A 22,321-nucleotide genomic window follows, 5' to 3' on the forward strand; every position below is an offset into this window, starting at 1 on the left:
GTTAAATGTCAGTCTTTAAGGAACATCGTTTACCTCTGCTGGTTGGCAGTAAATGTGTGCTGACCCACTGGAGAGGCTGCCCGTTGCCTTGTCCATGGCTCACAAACGTCCGTCTCGCCAGTTGCCTTAGGCCCTCAGAAGGCCCAGGGTTCTGAGGCGGCAGGCACCTCTGTGGAGGGGCAGTGCTGCCTTACACACACAGCACAGCATGGAAGAGCACTGCTGGCCCACCTAGGGTTGAAGTTTCTGCCACCTGCTAGTATTGAGACCTTGGGTAAGCAAGCCACTTAACCTTTCAGTTGTTGTCCCCTGCCTTGTTGTCTAGCTTTTTGAAGTGTTATTGGAATGAAAGCAGATGATAGCATTTAGCCTCTCTTGGTCTAGAATATCCTGGATGAATAATGAGACTACAGTCCTGTTGGGGCCTTTTGAGAAGGGATGGGTCCAGGCTTTGGCACTTTTTTTTTTTCCTAGGAGGACTTCATGTCTGCTGTGATCTTGAAACTATAGGCAGCTTTTACATTGGTGCTTTTGCAGGGAGGGGCTTTAGGAGTTCTGTTCTTCAAATTAATAAGTTGATTTTCCAGTATCTCAGTGCACTTATTTTAAAAGGAAAAAGTCTGTTTTTATCTGAAGGATTTTGCCTTTTGCCCATCCTCTGGCTAAAACTAAGATGTTAGCTTCCATCAATGGAAACTTGGTAGCTTCTCTTAGACCTTATCTTCCCATGCTAACAACCAGACATAACTCAGTTTTAAATGAACCGGGCACTGCAGAGTAAGACAAAGCTGATGAGAGCAGCTTTCCTGCCTCAGAAAGCTCAGTCTCACCAGACTGTTCCTATAATATAGTGTGATAAGTACTCTGAGAGATAACGCAAACATTATAGAGAAGGTGGTGATTAATTTTTTGGTAGGGTAAAAATGGGTAGGCAGTGCAGACTTTGTAGTGGAGGTGACATTTGAGCTTTGCCTTGAAGGATGAACTACAATCAGTAGGCAAATGAAACTTGCCCTTGGACTAGGTTTCACGTAAATACCTTAGGTTGCTGAACCCTGACTTAAAGTGGTGATGCAGATGCATGGGTGAAAGCAGAGCCAAATTAATTTCATTCCATTTTTAAGCAGTAAGAGAGGCTCAAAAATTGTCCTTTAAAAAAAAAATTAGAAAAAAAATCCACTACATTATAGAAAACTTGAAGAATGGGCAGAGGAGGGATCATAATCCTTCCTAAATCATGTTGGTGTTCTGACTTGTTATTAAGTCTTTTTTCCTCCTCTAGCTCCCATAGGAAGGGAACTGTTTTACTATTGCAAGTGCTGCACTGGCACAAGAAGTCTGCTTTTAAAGTCATCTGTGGCTCTTCTGCATGTGTGATGATGCTGAGGCCACAAAATATGTCTGGAGCAGTTTACATGATCAGACTGTCTTTGTCCGGTTTTGCTTTCAGGCATGGTCGAGTGCAATGGAGGAGTGGCCGAAGAGGATGAGGTGGAGGTCATCCTTGAACAGGAGCCTGCTGCTGATCAGGAAGTGCCAAGGGATGCTGTCTTGCCCGAGCAGTCCCCAGGAGAATTTGACTTTAATGAGTTCTTTAACCTTGATAAGGTGCCATGCTTGGCTTCGGTGAGTGTAGCAGCATGCTTATCAACATGGATGGAGCAACTGTAGGGTTAAATTTGACCTGAGTCTTTAAGATACCTCTTTTTAAAGTTTTGTTTTGCTAGATGATTGGGAGTTTCTTGGCTTTTATTCTTAAATATTATTTGAATTTTTTTGGCTTCGTTTTGAGAGGCTAAGTGGAAATGACTAAGTGAGAATTCTATACCAGTTAACTTTTTCCAGGTTGTTAGCATTGGATTAAGAATTCTTCAGATGTTTAAGAACATTGTCTGCTTTTATTTTTAAGTTGTTAAGTGTTTGTTATAGAGCCTTATTGTGGAGGTGGATTTTTATTACTGATGATCAGTATCATACTGATCTGCATTCCTTGGGTAAGGCTGGTTAGGTGGTATCTGTGTGATGTGATGGTTCCGAAAACCTTTCATGAAAAGGAATGTGGGATACTATCACTGTTGCTGTTAAACAGTTGAGGTCTAATCTTTCTCGACTTTTAAAGTAGAAACAGTAAGACATCCCAAATCTTCACTTGGTACCTGCCCTTGCTCCTGTCCCCTTTGGCCATTTAGGGATTAGTAATGCCTCATTAAATTTTTGGAGAAAAGATAAAACTGTGGCCTATGCCCCCAGAATTGAGATTTTTCTGTGGTTGCTGAAAGAGTGCATAGGACTGATGAAATAGAATTTTAAAAACCATTTGACCAAAAGCATCTGTACGTCCCAGATGTTCTTTACAGGACATGAAATACAGCAAGTAAGTTTGACCAGTCCTTTAGAACTAGTGGTTCTAACTTAACTTACTCTACTCCTTAACTGTAACTGCTTCTTGTTTGATCATTGCATGAGTGGACAAAGCTGGGCATGACAGAGAGGCATGCCTTTGTCATTTGCCTGCCCCCAAAAGCCTAAAAGATGGCCACCTGGAATAGGTGAGCAGACACTGCATAGCACTGATAGGTACAAGGCCACAGGTGAGTTCTAGGGCAGTACTTCTCAAATTCTCTATGGTGAAGGCCAGGTTTTATTTCCAATCCATTGAGGACCAGTACCTTAGTATAAAGTACAAATATCACAGCAATGCCCAGTTGCTATAAAAGTTGCTAAGCATTTACTCTGACTCTCAGCTTACCTCATTGTGGACCAGCTTGGCCCAAGACCACACTTTTCTATAGCGCTGTTCAGGAATATGTGGAGGGCGGCTGCAGATCAGCCGGCAGCTGCGTGGTTTTGCTCCTTAAGTTCTAGCACAGTTTTAACTGTAAGTCCTCTAGCCAGATACGTCACTTACAGTGAGCTGGCCAGTAGTCCTTTGGCTCACTATGAGCGGAAGGGTTGCATTCAGATTTGAGTTTAATTTACTTGATGTAAAACTGAGTGATCCTCTCAAATTCTTAGCTTTTGAGGGGACAGTAATTTTTTATTTTTATACCAGCTGTGTTTAGTGACATTTTTTTTTTGCATTCTCCTAGAAGACAGATGGAAATCTTATTGTAAAAAGTTTTCACAGCAAAAGGTCAAAATTTAGAGGCCTGTACTTGGCTCCAAATGTGAGTACCTGTGAAACTTACCTGTGTAACTAGGCAGAGGAAGAATTCAAAACTAAACTTTTAATAATAGGTAACATGCATACAGTGCTGATTGTTTTAGGCTTTGTATCCAATAAGTCATTTAATCCCCACAAAACTCTTGTAAGTTAGATTACTACTGTTTCTGTTTTACAGGTGAGGAAGGCAGGCACAAAGAGGTTTAAATAACTTGCCTAAAGTCACATAGCTAGTTAGTAGTGGAAACTGAATTCTAATTTTTGTAGTTTCAGTTAACAGTCTTTACTCCTAATTCCCCCCAACTATACTGCCTATAAAGCATAAAAGGGAGGAATAGGAACTCAGCACCATCTTATCCTTTGGCCCTCACCCTCAATCAAAACTTGGTTAATTCTGAGAAGGTACCTGGCTAGGAAATCTCTCCATGCTTTTCATGGAGGTACTGCTCATTAAGGTGTATATTCTATAATAGATTCACTTAAAAGCAAAGCTGGGATCAGTAAAAAGAGATGCTCTGGTTGTGCTGTATAACCAGCTGGACTCTATTATAATGCTCAGAAAATGACCAGTCAATTGGGAAAAATAAGAAGGGCTATATAAGATTTGAATATCAACTGACAAATGATATAAACTGTTTGAGGTATAGTACCTGGCACTTAGTAGGCCCCACAGATGTTGGGTATTAATTGGCATAAACAGAATTACACCTATATTTTTAAGCTATATTTACTGGCATTGCAATACATCAGAAGTTGACAGCCACGAAAATCTGTACAAAATGAAAATTTAGATCACATGTGCAAATAATTTCAGTTATGTAATTAAAAATAAGCTGATTTTAGATATGCAGCTCTTACTACAGTACCTGATACATAACAGGTACATAGAAGTATTTTGTTTTTGTTATTGTTTTTTTTGCAGTACGCGGGCCTCTCACCGCTGTGGCCTCTCCTGTTGCGGAGCACAGGCTCAGCCGCTCCGCGGCATGTGGGATCCTCCCGAACCGGGGCACGAACCCACATCCCGTGCATTGGCAGGTGGACCCCCAACCACTGCGCCACCAGGGAAGCCCCATAGAAGTATTTTGAATGAAGAAAAACGAAATCAAAACAAATCCTAAACTATGTAGAGTGATGAACAGGAGCATGACATAGAAAAACCTTGGTGAAATAATCAAAAGTGTGCTAAGGTGAAAGTGTGTAGCCTTAAATGCATTCATTATAAATCCAAAGAAAAATCAAGCTAGAGTGAAACAAATACAGAAATATGGAAATTTCCATAAAAGTGGAAAGTAATGAAAGAAAAGCATTGATTAGTAAAACTTAGTAATTGTCAAAGAGCAAAAATATTTCACAATATCTGTATCAGAATAATATGAATCCTAGGATATGACTAGTCTAAATGACCCTTAACGGACCAAACTAACAGTCATATAGGTTACCTTAAAAATGCTATTAAAAATGTAGTCTAGAAAGAGCAGCTGAAACATACCAGACTGCAGTTCACAGTCTCCTCTTCTTGACTAGCTTAGGCTGTGGGATGTAGCGGCAGTCAGCTGAGTACCAATGTGCATAAGGGGAGGGAGGGAGGGACTGGTATTAGAGTATCCCTGCTGGCTCTGGTAAAAAATGACTGACTAGATAAACTCTTAAGATTCTTTTTGGGTTCAAAATGCTCTAGCTTCTTGAAATTGGCATTTATAGTAAGTGGTGTGTAAAAGCGACTGTCTCTACTTATGTTTTAGCTATAATAAAACTTAGCTTCTCTAACAAACAAAGTTGGTCACTGATCAAAATATGGAAATGACTTTCTTAACACTTACTGTCAAATCTTTAGAAAATGTCCAGATACCTTATATTCACTTCCCTTACTTTTTCATGTTCCTCCTGTGTATCTTCTGGCTTTTTTCCTATACAATATGATCAGAGGAAATAAAAACAAAGTGCAAAGCTATTTTTACTATTTTTAAAATTTCAAACTCTTTTCAAAATTAAAATATTTTAAACAGCTGTAGCTTTTACTTTTAAAAATTCCTGTTTATCACCAAGGTGGTTGGGTTTTGGGTACAGTTCCCAATTTTTCACAGTGAAACATCACTCTAATGCTTCTCCTATAATTTAATGATTGCAAATTAGTGGACTTGAAAGTCAGCATTTGCTGGCACAGCCTGTTTGTTTACAATCATTTTGTATTCATGTCTGCAGGGTTTGCCAGTACTTGTCAAAGCCAAATCCAATAAAAAAATTGGTCTTTGCCCTAAAAAAAAGAAAAAAGAAAAAGTCAGCATTATTTAAGGTATGAGAGTCTACAAGTGGAATGTGATTGAAACTGTTGAATAATACCTAAGAAAATAGAAGTACCACAAGTAATCAATGTCTCGGTCTTGTGTTCAAGAGAATTATTTGTGGCTTAGATTGGGTATGTGTTATGAGAAAATTCTTCCAGATAAGAATAAAAGAATAAATCTAACCTTCCACTGCTGAACTTTGACTAGAAACTGGGGGTTTTAGACTTCAGATAAAACAAAGTCCCTAACTCTGTCATCTATGTACCAGTCTTGAGAAAAACCTGTTTTCTGTTTATGCCTTATTGTCAAGGATGTGCCTCATTTTGGGATTGATATTTGCTTTATCTTGTCTTTTCTAAATATTGATAAGAGAACTGCATAAAGGTCATTTTGGATATTTAATTAGATTTATAATAGGGTACAACTGAAAATTTCATTTTCAATGCTTAAATTTAGTTTTTAAGAAGGATTGGTAATAGAAATTGCTGTTATGAAACAGCGTTGAAGAAATTACTTCTGATCATAGTGCATCATTTAATTGCTCTTATTATTAAACCAAAAACTATGGAGGTCAGATCTAAAAGAAAACGAACACCTGAAAACTTTCCATTAAGTTCAAACAGATATTAGAGATCAATTAAAAGTTCATCTTTCACATTCTGACTTGGACTTTGACTAGGAAATATGACTTGGAAATATGATCTTTATGAGCTCTACTTTTTAGCTTTTGGGTTCTGAAATTGTCAGCATTGGATTTCATGATGTTTATTACAACCTTGAGGTTGCTGAAGTCTGAAGCAAGGGTTTTCTTTCATCAGCTCTCCATACCTGATGCTTAGTTGAAGGTCACTCATCAGCTTGGCAATGGAATGCTTTACTCTGGTGCTGATTTTGATTTCAAAACTATACCCTCTTAGAACATTGATGGATTTTCTAATGAGGCAAAAATAGAAAACCAGAACACTTTCTGTAGCACAGATGTTTTGCTTTATATGCTTAGAGAATACATGGTTGGTTATGCCCAAGTTTGGGTTACTCAGAAATGATCCAGGAGGGGAAGAAAAGTTAAAGATGATCAGAATCCTAAGTTCTGAGGGTGTTTGCCTTCAGGTCAGCAGCATCAAAGGAAGTTTCAAAGTAAGTGACCCTTTCTTAAAATTTGAACCTTCTTGTCCTTTTCACCTAGAAACTATTATCTTAGCTTCTTTTATCTTTCCCTTTAGATGATAGAAGATGTTTTGGGAGAAGGGTCAGTCTCTGCCAGTCGATTTAGTAGGTGGTTCTCTAACCCGAGCCGATCAGGAAGCCGATCCAGCAGTCTTGGGTCAACACCACATGAAGAGCTGGAGAGACTTGCAGGTAAAATTGCTTCAGGTTCTGGTCTTAATGTAGACTTGAGCTTTCCCTGATATGGTTCATTTTGTCTTCATTAGTCAGGGGTCCATTAAAGGGTTTCTGGATACTGAAAAAACCCTTCAATTGGTGTCCTTTTAATACTGTTGAAGATATGTTTCTGTGCTTTATTGGGACCAATTAATTATGAATATATTTACTTGCAATACTAGGTCTGGAACAAGCCATCCTCTCTCCTGGACAGAACTCGGGGAATTATTTTGCTCCTATACCATTAGAAGACCATGCTGAAAATAAAGTGGATATTCTAGAAATGCTACAGAAAGCCAAAGTGGATTTAAAACCTCTCCTTTCCAGCCTTTCTGCAAATAAAGAAAAGCTTAAAGAGAGCTGTAAGTTTTTATTAGAGTCTGCTTTAGATATTTGAAACATTTGGATGCTCTGTCTTAATGGCAGAATTGGTTCTAACAGACTGCTATCTCATCAAAAGTCAGATAATGGTGGGTTTTGTTTAATGTTCTTCAAAAAAACTTTTTATCAAACAGTACCACCTCTTTGAGAATCTGGTAGTCACTGGGTCACAAGCTCCATGGTAAGAACTTTTCTTCTAAGTCCTCCTTACCTGGAGCCTGAGTATAACACTCCCGTGAATGTTGTAGTCCTCCCGAGCATAACTTGGCAGCTCCTCACACCTCTGCCCCAGTCTGCCATGTTCTTGCTTAGGTTATTAAGCCCTCAACATACAACCTTCGTGATATATTAACCATAGTGCAGGTAGCACTCTTTCTCATGTTGGGCCATCTGGGATTCCTGTCCCTGGTAATAAGTCTCCAAAAGACTCATTATAAGAAGTCCTCCTGCAGGATCTCAGTGCCTTCAGTTTGTCTGTTTTTGGTGTCAGCCTTTTCTGACCACCTCAATTCAACTGTGAAATAAATTATTTTCACCTTAACCATCATGGTATACAAAGAGCATTCCTTTGCTTCGCTTAACCTGGACTTTTTTCAACCTTTCAGCACATTCAGGGGTTGTGCTTTCAGTGGAAGAGGTAGAAGCAGGGCTCAAGGGCTTGAAGGTGGACCAGCAGGTGAAGAATTCAACTCCCTTTATGGCAGAGCATTTAGAGGAGACCCTGAGTACTGTGACCAGCAATCGACAGCTCAGAAAAGATGGAGATATGACTGCATTCAACAAGCTAGTGAGCACCATGAAGGCAAGTGGGACTTTGCCTTCTCAGCCCAAAGTCAGCGTAAGTATTTGGCACAAACCCCAACCTTTTCTCCTTTTCCCTCTTTCTATTCCACTTCCCACCCAATAAATGGCTTTTAAAAAAGGTATTCCGAGTAAGTTGGAAATTCTTTATTAGTCAGTTGGTCCTTGCTACTTTTGTGTGTTTTTTAATTATCGCTATACTGTTTGTTACTTGAAAAAGCAGGCTTGTGGTTAATCTGTAGTTACTGTGCATGACAGTACAGCGATTGAAAGATTCAGACATAACTTGCTTATCTTAACTCACTGCTGAAAAAAAAAAAGGTGTAAACATACCTTTTGGAATGAGCTCCAGAGAAGGTTTTCAGTTTATTCGGCTACTTAAGTTAAAGTAACTTAACCATATTTTTAGAGTAAAATCTTTTCACAACTTCTAATTACTCCCAGATACCTGAGATTACTTGCTTTCTTGATTAGGCAGTTGACAGGTATACATATCATTTGTAAAGTATCTAAGATGAATTTTTCAAGACAGTTGCATTCTGTTAATTTACTAATAAAAAAAAGCTGTGACTCCAAACTTATAAAACACCTTTAGACATGAAGTTGGGTTACAAGGTGACTGCATGTCAGTAAATGCAGGTGTGTAGCACATACTGGTCTTTGTCATAACACATTTAGAGGGTGCCTCTCAGCCATGGTCTATGTGTTACTGTTGCTAACCCTTGATGATACAAAGTGAAAGGGAAATGGTAAATCTGAATAATAAATAAAAACATACTTACTCTAGTTGCTATGTTATAGCAAATTTACCAAACTGAGTTTTGTCTCTTGTTTTTCCTGACACCTTATTGTCTGAGAGCTATAGGTTAACCATGGGAGAAGTAGCTGTTTCATTGTGCCTTGTACCAGTGGAGGGCAGCTGATTTTTGATGTTTCTTTTCTGACCAGCTGTTAGTGCTAGATCCTAACAGACGCCATTGTTCCTGGCCTACCTACCTGACTCTCTGCCTCTGAAAGGAGGCATCTCAGATAGGTATAAGATAGACTTACTTCTGTGTATCTGACCACACCATGCCAGTAATAGGGGAATGTTCCTTGTAAGCTGCTTTAGATAATTTCCATGCAAAGAATTACTAGATATAAATGCTTTCAAATGAGGACCAGATTACAGGACTGCAAACTATCCTGTCCTGCTTTCTTGTTATTGGGTTGGCCAAAAAGTCCATTTGGGGTTTTCTGTGATTTAACGGAAAAACCCAAACAAACTTTTTGGTCAACCCAGTACCTTTATGTCATGGTGATTACGTGCTGACTACAGTGGTAGGGATCAAATCTTGTAAATAGCCACTTTTATTGTAAGTAAAGAAATGGGAGCAGGGGAATTCAACAGTTTACCTGATGCTTTTGAACATCTTCTTTCAGATATGATTCTAGGGTTTGATATTAACACAGTTGACCCGGAGTTGTGAGGATAACTGGTATGATGTTGGGGTTTCAGTGCTCTGAAATATATCTGGCTTCAGCTGAGGGAATGAGCCTCAAACACACGCATAAAGGAATGGATGATATAATTTAAGGTGCTAGGCAAAGAGTAACACAAACTCAACCTAGAAAAGAAAGCAACAAGAAAATAATGTAATAAGTGCACCGGGCATTATCCCAAAATATTACTTGATTTGCATATTGTTGTTTAAGTCATGGAGTTCTTCCAAGCTTTTAGTTACTGTGACTGTGTTATGTATACTATTTCTGATCTGCCTCTGTTTTGGTTCAATCATATTGTTTATCCCCAAAATAGGACACGTTGGTTCAGTCTAAACTCTATTTCAAATTAAATTGTAGACACTATCCTCCAAATATAGTAAGCCATGTAGTATAAAGTTGCCTATTTGTTTTTTTTGTTTTTTGGGTTTTTTTAAATAAATTTGTTTATTTTATTTATTTACTTTTGGCTGTGTTGGGTCTTCGTTGCTGGGTGCGGGCTTTCTCTAGTTGCGGCGAGCGGGGGCTACTTTCCGTTGCGGTGCACGGGCTTCTCATTGCGGTGGCTTCTCTTGTTGTGGAGCACAGGCTGTAGGCGCACAGGCTTCAGTAGTTGTGGCACGCAGGCTCAGTAGTTGTGGCACACAGGCCTGCTCCACGGCATGTGGGATCTTCCCAGAGCAGGGCTCAAACCTGTGTCCCCTGCCTTGGCAGGCGGATTCTTAACCACTGCGCCACCAAGGAAGCCCGCCTATTTGTTTTTGTTAAACGGAATTAAATGACTCTTGAGGAGATCTTATTAAAATCATTTACGGTCAGTTCCAATTCCAAAACCAGCAATGAAACACTTGGATATCTTTGGGCTATTTGTCACTCCCGAGGACATTGCTGTGGACCTTGGCAGTTCCAGCTTGTGGAAGGGAAACTGACAGAGAAAGCACTTCAGGCAGAGCTAAATGGACACAAGGATGTCCTGAAGCACCAGAGGTAATACAAGTTCGATGCAAAATATAACTGCTGCTGCATTAAAAGAGCTAAAAGTGGAGGATATGAATTTTGCCCTGTATATGAGACCCATTTGGAGTAGCTTGTTAAAAAATAATAAAGTTTAAATTTCCTGAAATATGAAACTCTGAAATATAACAATTTTGGCCAAACTCACATGTTGTTACTAGGTTTTTCGTACCATCTATGGTCTATAAATCTTGTTAAAGACAATGGGTAGCAAAGGTTGCCTCAAATTAAAATCTATAGATTATCAAAATTTCCTACTTGTGCCTTCTCAGTAAATAAGTGTTCCTGTTTCACCATTTTCTTTTCCCCTTCTTTTGGTCACAGTGTTAGAAATAGTAAAATGGACTTAGGGTTACCACAGAAAAGACCTTGTCTGAGGGTCTCTGAGTGGACTTTGCACGTACATGTGAAAATTCTTTCTGTTCCGAGATCTTTGGGACCTGTGTGATGAGAGAGTGGGACAAGTTGATCTGACTTTTCTGTGATATGGACATAATTCTGCTGTTAAGTGCCAACTCCCTGGGGAGTTTTTATGTTTTCTTGTGGTGGTCCCCAATTAATAAGTTTAGTAAGTAAGAAGGTTAAAACCAGTTTTCCTTTGATTTTTTTAGCGAACGCTTGAAAGCCATTTGATGTCCCCTGCTGAGATTCCAAGCCAGCCTGTCCCTAAGAACATCTTGCAGGTACTTCACAATCTTATACCGAGGCCTTGGAGTCCTGAACAGTAGTCCTCTGAACTGGTTTTGTGTGGTGGTCCACCTTTGGGCCTTAGAGAATGATCCATGTTGCCCGGCAACGAAGGATATGATGTTGCTGCCTGACATAGTTCTGTGTCGCTTGTTAATCTCAATGTGGGGTGGGTAGGTGGCTAAAAAAGATGATGAAGTTAGCGCTTGGTTTCCAGTTTGCAGGCTTGCAATTTCTATGGAAATTTAAAGTATCTAACTTATATTTGTAGCACTAACTTAAAGGAAATGTTGGTAGCTGAACATTCAGAGCAATTTGTTGAATGTACATGTGCCAAGTCCTTTAGTGCAACAGGAGGGAGATTCATCATTGGCAACCTCTGACTAGGAGGAAGAACTAGGTTTGTTCACAAGGATTTGACTTTTCTGCCTTTAGGAACTTCTGGGTCCACCTGTTCAGAGACCTGCTTCTTCCAATCTTCTGAGTGGCCTTATGGGGAGCTTGGAGCCTACGACATCTTTACTGGGCCAAAGAGCACCCTCTCCTCCCTTGTCACGGGTGTTTCAGACGAGAGCAGCCTCAGCAGACTACCTTCGTCCCAGAATACCATCACCAATTGGTAAATGCTTTTGTGCGTAGATGCCTATCTGTTATCATTTCCCCTCCCCTTCCCCTAGGTTATACCTCTCCCTTAAAACTGGCAAAGTCTTTTTCATGGGTATCCTTGAAGAGTTTAAAAAGAAATGTGTTAATTTGTTATGATTTTTTCAGGGGGTGGTAAGGACACAGATGTGGAAGATAGTTTATTATCCAGCTGCCCTTCTAGATAAATAGGTTCATGGTGAAGTTTTGTACTTTTGAGGTTGATCTAAATTGGATCCAGCTTTTTAGTCATCTTCCTTATTTTGGGAATTCAATCTAGAAAAGTTAATTTGGCTCCATAGGTTTTTCCTTAATAGAGAAGTCAGAGTAGTGGCTCTCTACCAACCTGGTGAAGTTGTACACGACCAACTGGGAGGTCTTGTGGCTAATTCAGAACATGAATGGAAGAAGCACTTCCAGAAAGCTGTCTTAGCAAAGTGTTGTACACAATCTCAGTGTTCTTGCACCTGCGACCACTTTAGGCTGCTGGCTGCTCTGGCCCCTGCCAGTCATACCTTGAGAGGAAGTTTTTGTAATCTTTCCACAATTAGGGAGATATAATGGAAAGAGTATGAACCTCAGAGCACTGGCCTCTGCTTTGGTATCAGCTGGTGTGGTTGCAATGGGCCAAATCACTGGCTAGAAAAGCTATTCTCTCCCAGATAGAGGTCTCGGCTCTGAAAGAAACAAAACTGACAGCTTAGCTGGGAAGATAGATACCAGCAGTTTGAGTCATTAAGTGCTCTGATTGAGGTCCACAGAAGAAGAGAGACATCATCAGCCCAGGAAATCAGTACTTCCTGAAAGAGATGGTGTTCAGCGAGGAGCAGCATGCATTGGTGATAATGCCTCTTGGAGGGACAGGTGCTATCTTGACATGCACTGAATCTTTAACCTTCCCAACAGGTTTCACACCAGGACCACAGCAGCTTCTCGGAGATCCATTCCAAGGCATGCGCAAGCCCATGAGCCCTGTCACAGCCCAGGTCTGGCTGAGCTCTTTCTCAAACTTAATCTGTTGCTTGCTTTTTACCCTTATTGTTGCTTGTGGGATAGAGAATTAAATTGCTGCAATGCTTGGAAGTGGTTTTGAATTATAACTCAAGCTCAGTGAAGGCTAGAAAATTGGTGAAATTATGTCATACTTAAATAGCTGAAATTCTGTTCAGTGGATGGCAGCATAGTTTAGTCAGGTTTGCAGTATTTAATTTCTCTCAGCTGCTGCTTAAACATACCTTTCCCAAAAGAGCAAAGAGAGACCTTTGTAGAAAGTGCACTGACTGTCATTCTTCTGCTGACCCCCCTCTGCCACTTCTGTTCAGCAGATGAGCCAGCTAGAATTGCAACAGGCAGCTTTGGAGGGACTGGCCCTGCCACATGACCTTGCAGTGCAGGCAGCAAACTTCTACCAGCCTGGTTTTGGCAAACCACAGGTGGACAGAACCAGAGATGGATTCAGAAACAGGTAAATTATTAATCCTACCCTTGTGGAGATTTGCAAATTAGTTATCCATAGTATAACTTCTGTTTTACACACTGAAATATTATACAATATATGGTGACAGTTCCATCTCCTGAATGTTCAGTAGAGGAAATCGTATGATTGAATTCTAGTGCAGGGGCATAGGCTTTTCATCCTATATAATTTTATTTATATTTTTCATTTAGCGGATTCGTTTTTACAGATGTAGCTAGCATAGCTACTTATTTGCAGTTATGCTTATGAAATGATGAAAAGTAAAACTACACCTAGCTTCCTCCCCCTCAGATTCCTTGTTGAGTATCAAACTGTGCCTTGATTCAGGTTTGTTGGTCAGAACTGTTAACAAATGATTACTGACTTCACTCTCCTCCCATTCTCTCCACTAGTTTCAACAAGTAGTGAAATGAAATGAACCATAAGTTGGGGAGGAAAGGGTAGCAATATTGTTCTTTTTTATTGTAAAATAAAATAAGCAGAAAACTGCATGAAGCAAATGTATGGCTTATTGTAAGGTAAACTCTCGTTAGCTACCCAGAAGCCCTCCTTGTGCCTTATCCCGATAATACCCCTTTTCTCCAGAAGTGACCATTGTCCAGTCTTTAAAAGTAATCACCACCTTCGTATTTTTAGTTTTATCACCAAAATATGCATCCTTGAACACTGTACTCCTGCCCCATATAGTATTTGGTACTTAAGCCGTATTTGTTTTGATGTGATTATTAAAATTGCTGTCTCAGTGTCTTCCTTTAGCTGGTTTTGTATGTTGAAACTTTCAGAAAACATTGGGACCAGTAAGTACCCCATTCCCTTGCATAAATGTGTCTGATATATAGCCCTCAGCCTAAACAGAGAGCTCAGGACTGGTCTGCCAAGCCCCTTCACTGGACTTCTGTCTACAATGTAACGATTTGTTGACCTTCAAAGCACTTTTGATATCCACAATTTAATTTGCTCTTGGCAACAACTCTGTGAGGTAGATGGGGTAAAGAACTGCATTTTACAGATACAGAAACTTAGGTTTTTAAAATGTGACTTACTTGAAGCTAGCAGGTAGATCCAAGTCACTGTCAGTGGAGCCTTCTATTTTTAGATCAAATGGCAGGCCTTCCCTGAATACCGTGTACACAATTGTGTCCCCCAACAGATATGGTTTCTCCTTGCCTTGCTTTATTTTTTTATTGAACCTATCACCTTCTAGCATATTTTTTTTTCTGTCTCCCTGCCCATAGTAACCCTTCTATCCTGCAAACACAAGAATGTAATGAAGCCAGAGATTGTTTTGTTTACTGCTGTATCCCCAGCACTTAGAACAGTGTCTAGCACATAGTAGGTGCTTAAATATGTTTATCAGAAGGAATAAATGATAGGTCGTGCAGAACCACCAGATTGGAGGTTACCTCTTAGTCACCCAGAGTACTACTGTCTCTCTCTCCCCTTGTCATCATACTCATAGAGTCTCAGGGTGGCAGCACTGGGGCTTACCTGGTACAGACTGGAAAGAAGCCATGAGTTTAGGATTCCCATCTGCTTATGAGTCAGAGAACTTCCAGAATCATTGACTGTACTTGGAGCTTTGGCCTTTGCAGAACAAGGTCTGACATGGCTGAAATGCAGTGAAGCTTTGATTAGCCAGTGAGCTCACATAGTTCATTCTTCTCTCAGCCTGTTTATGTCATCAGCTGTTTCCTGTTTTCTTCCAAGTTAAGAGAGAATAAGTAGGATGTCTGGGGAGAGAAGGGAAGTCTGCTCTTTTAAACTTGATAAGGGAAGCCTGGGACCAACCCTGTGTGTAGACCAGGAGTAGCGGGGAATGCTTCATGTAACTGGGTCCTAAAATAGCTCAAAGTCTTGGTGCTCTATTTGACTTGAATCAGTGTCTCACAGAGCCTCAGTTCTATGCCAGGCACTGTACTACTCAGTGTTGCTCCCTACCTTCTGGAGCACAGCCTGCCCTACAGAATAAAGGCCCTCCCTAGCCTACCTCACTGGAATAGTCAGCAAGTAAACTACACACTAGCGCTGGATAACCCTACATTCCCAAGGCCTTCCTGAGTCCCTGTACCTGTTCCTTCTACCTGAATCATTGTTCTCCGTCTGTAGTTTATCATTGGCACACTCAATGCAGCTCCTTCCAAGAGAAGCTTTTGCAAAGTCCCTGCATCGTAGGGGTATCCTCTCATTCCTTCTACCCCTCATTTTCCCATTGTACTTTGTTGGTACCCTAATATTGACATTCCTTGTTTGCCCTAGGTTAGTAAGTATCTCCCCTAGATGAGAGTTCTTGCAAGGCACGGGACCATGTATCATTAAGCTTTTGTCTTTCCTCAGAACTTAGCACATGGTTTTGCATATGTTAGACACTTATTAAATGCTTGGGAAATTGAATTGAAGAAAGGAAATGGGATGCTTCCTAGGCTGGCCTTGAGTTTTATGTGGTTTTAGAACTTGGAGTTTGAGCAGCTTGGGGCTCACACTGATAATTGGTTTGTTCACAGGCAACCGCGAGTGACCAAGTCACCAGCACCTGTGCACGGAGGGAATTCCTCTTCCCCTGCCCCAGCCGCCTCCATCACAAGCATGGTCAGTGACCTTTGCCTTTGTGAATGACTCCTAGGCTTCTCCCTGTTTGGTTGTGCCTATGTTGGATCACTGTGTACCCCAAAATGTCCTTGAGTGCCTTCCACAGGAGTCAGTGATTTAATAGACTTTTATGCCTGCCTATTTATTAGGCCCTCCCCTCTCAGGATACAGTCTAACTCAGGATTCTAAGTTCTAGTGAAGCCCCTACCTTGGGGAAAGTGTGTTCCAGGAGATAGACAAGTAAGGGCCAGAGCATACAGCGTGGTGTGATATGTTCAAACAAATGAAGAATTGGAGTGGGGAGCAGGGGAGGACAGGGGTAAGGATAGGAGGTGAGGTGACTGGGCTTGGAGCATGGGAAGTCCAGAGAAACATGGTGGGAGTTCACGAATTCAGATTCAGGTCTCAATACAAGTTAAGGCTGGGATAGAGAGATTTGCTTACTTGTGGTGACAAGTCAAGTTTTACAGCCGACTCGTGTACCAGCATTATTTACCTTTTTTAGGTTTCATCCCCCCACAGACCTTTATCACCTAGTCAAAGCTGATAAGGGGAAAAGACTATTGCTCTGTACTTCAGGACCTCAAGTGGGTCTTTGCACTAAGCACCCTGAAGGCAGGATCTAAGAGCTTTTCTGTTCATAATTCATGCCCTGTCTCCTGTCATCAAGGATTTGGGATTGTTTAATGAGAAAAGTTGCATGCATAATAAAATCATCAATGTAAAAGTAGGCAATAAAGAGGTGGGAAGAAATGACCCCAAATAGTGAGTACTGGTGGCTGAGGAGACCTTTAAGAACATAATTGTGGATTTTCTGGTAGCCAGGTTAAGATGGGAAACACTACAAGTATAGAGAAATTTAGGTTCTGTGGTTGTCGCTGAAATGTCCTTTCCTAGCTGGGAGGGCTGCTGTTGCAGGGTATACTTCTGGCCATGTTCTTTCCCCCTTCCCAGCCTAATCCTGAAGCAGAGGCTGCCATAGGCAGATCCCCATCACCGCAGACAGGTAGATTGAAGCTTCTGTGCTTCAACTACCTTTATGCTAGAGCTAAATCTATGTTTTGATGAAATTGTGAGCATGGGATGGTGCACTTGGGCCACCGCCTATTTGGCCCATCCTGTTGCTTTTCTTCCAGCAGCTAGAGACCAGACGTTGGAGTTGGCCTCTGCCACATGTAGCCAGAAGGGGACTCTTCAGCTTCAGTAGTTTGGCCAGCTGATTAGGAAAGGCATTTAAAGAATGTGTTAATACTGTTTTTCTCTGCAGCTTTCTCCTTCCTTCACTCCTACCTCAGTGATTCGTAAGATGTACGAGAGCAAAGAGAAAAGCAAGGAGGAGCCAGCATCTGGAAAAGCAGCTCTTGGTGACAGTAAAGAGGACACTCAGAAGCCCAGTGAAGGTACTGCAGAGCTGTTGAGGATGTACTGCCCAATAACGTATGTGACAGAGCATCAGCCTGCAAAGCCCTGGGCAAGACCCCTGGTTGCTTTGGACCACAGTTCTGTGTCTAACAGTGAGAAGGGTTGGACCAGCTCACAGTTACTTAAGCCACTTGAAATTCTGACCAATCTAACAGTGGCAGGCATGAGTGCTGGTATTAGGAAGAACAAGCATTAGTTTAGGATCCTTATTTTGGCTTGAATTATTAGTACATTTATTTGGCAAATTAATAAAAGTTCAACCAGGTTTATTTCTGAAAGGTTCTCTCCAGTCTGTAGAGACTAATCATCTAATAAAACCTGCAGTGGGTGAAGCATATAGGAGGTGTGTGAGAGCCTTTTATAAATATGTAGAAAATGTAAGAGGTTTTTAGGGGTTGCACAGTTGGGATTTTAAGGACATAGTGAAACAGATTCTAATGAGTGAGGTTTACATAGGTCTAGAGTATTGGTCTGAGAGCTTTTTGCCTGTGAGAAAGCTTCTGAGAAAAAAAGAAAAAAGAAATCCTGTTGGTCCTACTAAAAGGCAGTTCAGATTCCTTCACCAGACTATAATTACTCTTTAAGCTTTCTGTTGTGATGGATTTGCATAATTTTACTCACTTGATTTTCCCCTTAGACTAAAAAGCATGTTAATCCCAAGCAGCTGACTAGGATAGGACTAGCTCCCACACAGATGCAGACCACAGGCATATGGGCAGACCAGGGTGCCCAACTGAGTTAGACCACCAGACCTGATATGCCAGGCTTGCTTGCCCATAGCTATTCCTGGATTGGGAAGGTTGTAAGAACAAAGATGTGGGCTTCTTAAAAGTTATCTCATTTACAACTTCAGAGTCTTTGGTTTTTTAGAGTGTAGCAAAAATAAACTCTTGCAGCAAGGTGTTGGAAGACTGGAAAACTTGGGGTCTGCTCCCAGGTCTGTCCTTAACTACCCATGACCTTGACTAGGCCTGTTCATAAGGCCAAACGATGGTCCCTACGATGCAATCCCCTAAATCTGTTGAGGGGATCAAATAAGGATTGTGAGCTTTCTAAGAAATGAGTTACTGGATCATTGGGAGGACAATGTGTTTGAGAAAAGTTTGCCAATACCAAAATATTCTCTTTCTGGATCCTTACAGAGAACCTCCTGTCATCCAGCTCTGTGCCCACTGCTGATCGAGACTCTTCTCCCACTACAAATCCCAAACTATCAACCCTACAGCGGTTTTCATGTTCCACCCCACTATCACAGACCAGTCGTTACACCAAAGAACAAGATTATCGACCTAAAGCAACTGGGAGAAAAACACCCACCTTGGCATCCCCAGTTCCAGGAACACCTTTTCTCCGCCCTGTGCACCAAGTCCCCCTTGTCCCCCATGTCCCCATCGTTCGGCCTGCTCACCAGCTTCACCCAGGGTTGGTCCAAAGGATGCTGGCCCAGGGAGTACATCCACAGCATCTTCCAAGTTTGCTCCAAGCTGGTGAGTTTCTGACCTGGCATGATGACAGTTGCTAGAACTGATGGTTTTCATCCCTAAAAAGATGTTACTAGGTTTTTTCCATTTTAACCAGTGGGTCCAATCTGATCTATCCCTTAGTCGATTAAAAGATTAGGAACCTAGCATTGAGCATTCTTCATTCTTAATAAACTTTCTGATTAGCAAAACTGTATAGTCAGGCTTGAAAATTTCCAGGTAGATTATTTCTCACCAGTTTCTTCTTTCTGCCCAATAGGTGTGCTTCCTCCTGGGATGGACCTGACTCATTTACAGGGACTATCTGGCCCAATCCTGGGTCAACCCTTTTACCCTTTACCTGCCACTAGTCACCCTCTCCTAAACCCTCGTCCTGGGACACCTCTGCATCTGGCAATGATGCAACAGCAGCTACAGCGCTCAGGTAAGTTCAGAAATGGGCCAGATTAGCTGAGGATGGGCTCAGGCTCAAAGTTTTTGAACCAGTTTCCAGTGAAGGGGATAAAATGACACTGACCATTCACCCTAGCAAGACTGGGATAAGGGTGTACTCAGAGAATAGGATGAAGTAAACTGACCTCTGTGGGATTTGGAATTCCTGTGAAGACAGTGGGAGAGCCAGGTGTGCTCTGGCTTTTTTTTTTTTTCTTTTGTCCCTTTGCCTCTTAGGAGAGGAGGCTGAGAATCCTGACAGATTCAGCATAGGGACTGCCGAGAGTAGATGCTCCTCTCGCCAGCTTATGTCATTGCTTCTGCTTGTCTTGGGAAGTAGTGGGCATGTCATCTAGGATGGGCTCTCAATATGGATTGCTTCTGAATAGCTCAGCTTTCTAAGGTACTGTCTTCCGGCATTTTGCAAAGGAATTTCCTAAAGAAGCCTAGAATCAATCACGTGGTAAAGAATTCTGTTTGGAGTTTCATGGATAGGATTTGAGTGAAGCAGGGTCTGCTAGAGAACTACTTCCCCTCCTTGTGCTCTGAATGATAACGTTCTTATCGCCACAGTTCTTCATCCTCCAGGGTCTGGTTCCCAGGCAGCTGCTGTTAGCGTTCAGACGACGCCTCAGAATGTGCCCAGCCGGTCAGGCCTGCCTCATGTGCACTCCCAACTAGAGCACCGCCCCAGCCAGAGGAGCAGCTCCCCCGTGGGCCTTGCCAAATGGTTTGGCTCAGATGTGCTACAGCAGCCCCTGCCCTCCATGCCCGCCAAAGTCATCAGTGTAGATGAACTGGAGTACCGACAATGAGCAGGGCAGCAGGCTTGTCTAAGCCTGGACCTTTTGGTGGCACCCTGGTCAGGACTCTGCTTCCTCATCTCATGTTGGTTTATGGGCTTTTACTTTGTAGCACTCTGTGCGAAGCTGTTGAAGGGCACCTAGGCACCTGGTGTTGTCTGCATTATGATGGAAGGAACTTATTAACCAATCGAGTGGAGGCTACATGGTCTGAATACAGGATGCAGTGTTGTCAGTCCTGAATACAGGAAACAGTCTTTTTTTGTAAGATATGTGAATGAAGTGTTGGTGTCGTCACCAAAAGGTGGCACCTTAAGGGTTCTGCGGAAATAAATGTATAGACCCTTATGTACAGACCTGTGTATAAACAACTTTTGTACATACATATAGGATAGCTTTTTTGAACTTATACAGCTGTACATAAAAGTAGCTGATATTAGTTAAGCCTGTGTCAACAGTTTGGATTTTTTTTCACTTGTACATTTGGGACTTTTTCTTTTGGTTGATTAAAGTTGCATATGCTAAGTGTGTGAATGAAGTGAATGGCACTGTTGTGTTTATTTCTTCCTGAATCCCTTCCTCTTCACTAGGTTCTTTGAGGGAAATTATCTTAAGTTTTTTCTTTAGAACTCATGGAATTGAACTCTGATTTGGGAGAAGGAAACTATGGCCCTCTTTCTTGAGCCTTAAAGACCCCAATGGGCCAGTTCAGGCTGGGCTGACCTTACAGGTAGTATTGATTGTGGCTAATACCAGATGATGGTGTGCAATTTCTAAAATTAAACCCACCTAGTGAAAACTATTTGTTTATTGGGGTAAAAGTCAGCGGTTTGTTGCCTTCCTGTTCTCCAGGTCAAAGTCCCCTATAGGGAAAAATGGGGCCTTAGAGTTCTGATTCAATCCATAAATTTTTTCCATATAAAACTTCCCTCAAGACTCTGGTGCCTGTGTTAACTGATTTCTTGTGTGCTCTACCTCATTCCTCAACTCACAATTATTTTAATTATTCATCTTAACTACATGCACAACATTGGAGAAAAGGATTCTACTATAATACTCTAACTATGGCCTCAAGTCCCCTTTCCTCACTTAAGGTTTTTTAGTCCCACCAATCTGAGGTGACAGATCTTCTTGATTTGTCACCCAGTATCTCGATACTTGTCTATTTAGGGCCATCAAAGCTACTTTGACTTCATACTAGAGGGTCAAATAATGAGGCCATTCTCTGATTCACAGGTGAAATGAGCAAGATGGGTGGATTTTGAGTACAAGGGTGAAAAACAGCCTCAGTGTTAAGGGTGCAGCCTATAAACCTGGAGCTGCCCACCCTGCCCTATATTCTTCCAGGAACACAAGAAAGCAGGTTGCTTTTCAACCAAACCTGGCTTTGTGGACTGAGCATGAGGTCTGTCTCTTCCTAGTACTTCAACTTCATTAGCCCTCCCTCCCTGCAGTAGGATTTGGTGAGTGATTCTTCAACTTCAGAAATAAGCCCTGTTTAGAATTCTCACAAATGCTTTGTTTCTATAAACAAAAGCTGGAAAACAATCTCAAGTAACAGTGGCAGAACATAGACACCTGAATCTAATTCCATCTTTCCTGTGTGTCCTTTCACCTTCCCTTTCATGTTGAACCAATAGTTAATAGGTGTAGAGTGGGGAGGATTGGTTTGAAGCTGCCTGTGAGGGCCTCCTTTTCAGACTTAGAAGCTGGTATGACAGAAATGAACAAATGCAGGCACCAAGCAGAGGGCAAAGCCATTAGCCAATAACTGGTGAGATGGAGCCAGAAGGAAATAAAGGAGTGTTGCTAAGAATAGCACAGCAGAAGCTAAACGGCACAAAAACTATTTTGGTGAATGGAAGAGTAGAGGCAAAAGAGGAAGTTAATGCAGTCTTCAGGAGCTAAAAGCCAGATATAGAGTAAGGGCAATGGAAGAGTAGAGGCAAAAGAGGAAGTTAATGCAGTCTTCAAGAGTTAAAAGCCAGATATAGAGTAAGGGCAGGAGGACTTGATGACATGATGTCTCAGCTAACAAGGTATCTTACGTGGAGCAACTTTGGAAAGTCTAGCAGGCATGAAATGAGTTTAGAAGCAATCAAGACTGGAAGGATGTGCAAGGCCTCCTCAAAGTAAAAAGGCAGAGGGCCACAGAGAACCTCGTGGAAGTTAAGGAGGGGGGTCAGGTAGGAAAGAATAGTGCCCCCACCCCCCAAGGAAGCAGTTGAGCAGCCAGTACTTGGCAAGTTAGTAGTAATCAAAAGTAGGGGGAAAAAATG

General features: G+C 41.6%; 1 protein-coding gene across 10 annotated transcripts in view; it reads left to right on the forward strand.

Annotated features, from left to right (window-relative positions):
- EIF4ENIF1 (eukaryotic translation initiation factor 4E nuclear import factor 1) overlaps positions 1-20,580 on the forward strand; it is a 46,522-nt gene extending 25,942 nt beyond the window's left edge. For 8 of the 10 annotated variants that reach the window (XM_049698046.1, XM_033412864.2, XM_033412863.2 and 5 more), the window contains 13 exons: positions 1,451-1,626; positions 6,675-6,810; positions 7,017-7,196; positions 7,821-8,053; positions 11,124-11,195; positions 11,635-11,818; positions 12,748-12,827; positions 13,164-13,306; positions 15,820-15,904; positions 17,172-17,304; positions 18,469-18,813; positions 19,067-19,231; positions 19,813-20,580. In XM_049698046.1, the coding sequence (XP_049554003.1) occupies positions 1,451-1,626; positions 6,675-6,810; positions 7,017-7,196; positions 7,821-8,053; positions 11,124-11,195; positions 11,635-11,818; positions 12,748-12,827; positions 13,164-13,306; positions 15,820-15,904; positions 17,172-17,304; positions 18,469-18,813; positions 19,067-19,231; positions 19,813-20,054 (2,174 nt within the window). In that variant the 3' untranslated portion in view covers positions 20,055-20,580. The remainder of the gene's footprint in view (positions 1-1,450; positions 1,627-6,674; positions 6,811-7,016; positions 7,197-7,820; positions 8,054-11,123; positions 11,196-11,634; positions 11,819-12,747; positions 12,828-13,163; positions 13,307-15,819; positions 15,905-17,171; positions 17,305-18,468; positions 18,814-19,066; positions 19,232-19,812) is intronic. The other 2 variants (XM_033412861.2, XM_004283689.4) reach the window with 2 other exon arrangements.
- Positions 20,581-22,321: the final 1,741 nt, after the last annotated feature.

This window comes from Orcinus orca, chromosome 15 (genome assembly GCF_937001465.1).
Source record: "Orcinus orca chromosome 15, mOrcOrc1.1, whole genome shotgun sequence".
NCBI classification, from domain to species: Eukaryota; Metazoa; Chordata; class Mammalia; order Artiodactyla; family Delphinidae; genus Orcinus; species Orcinus orca.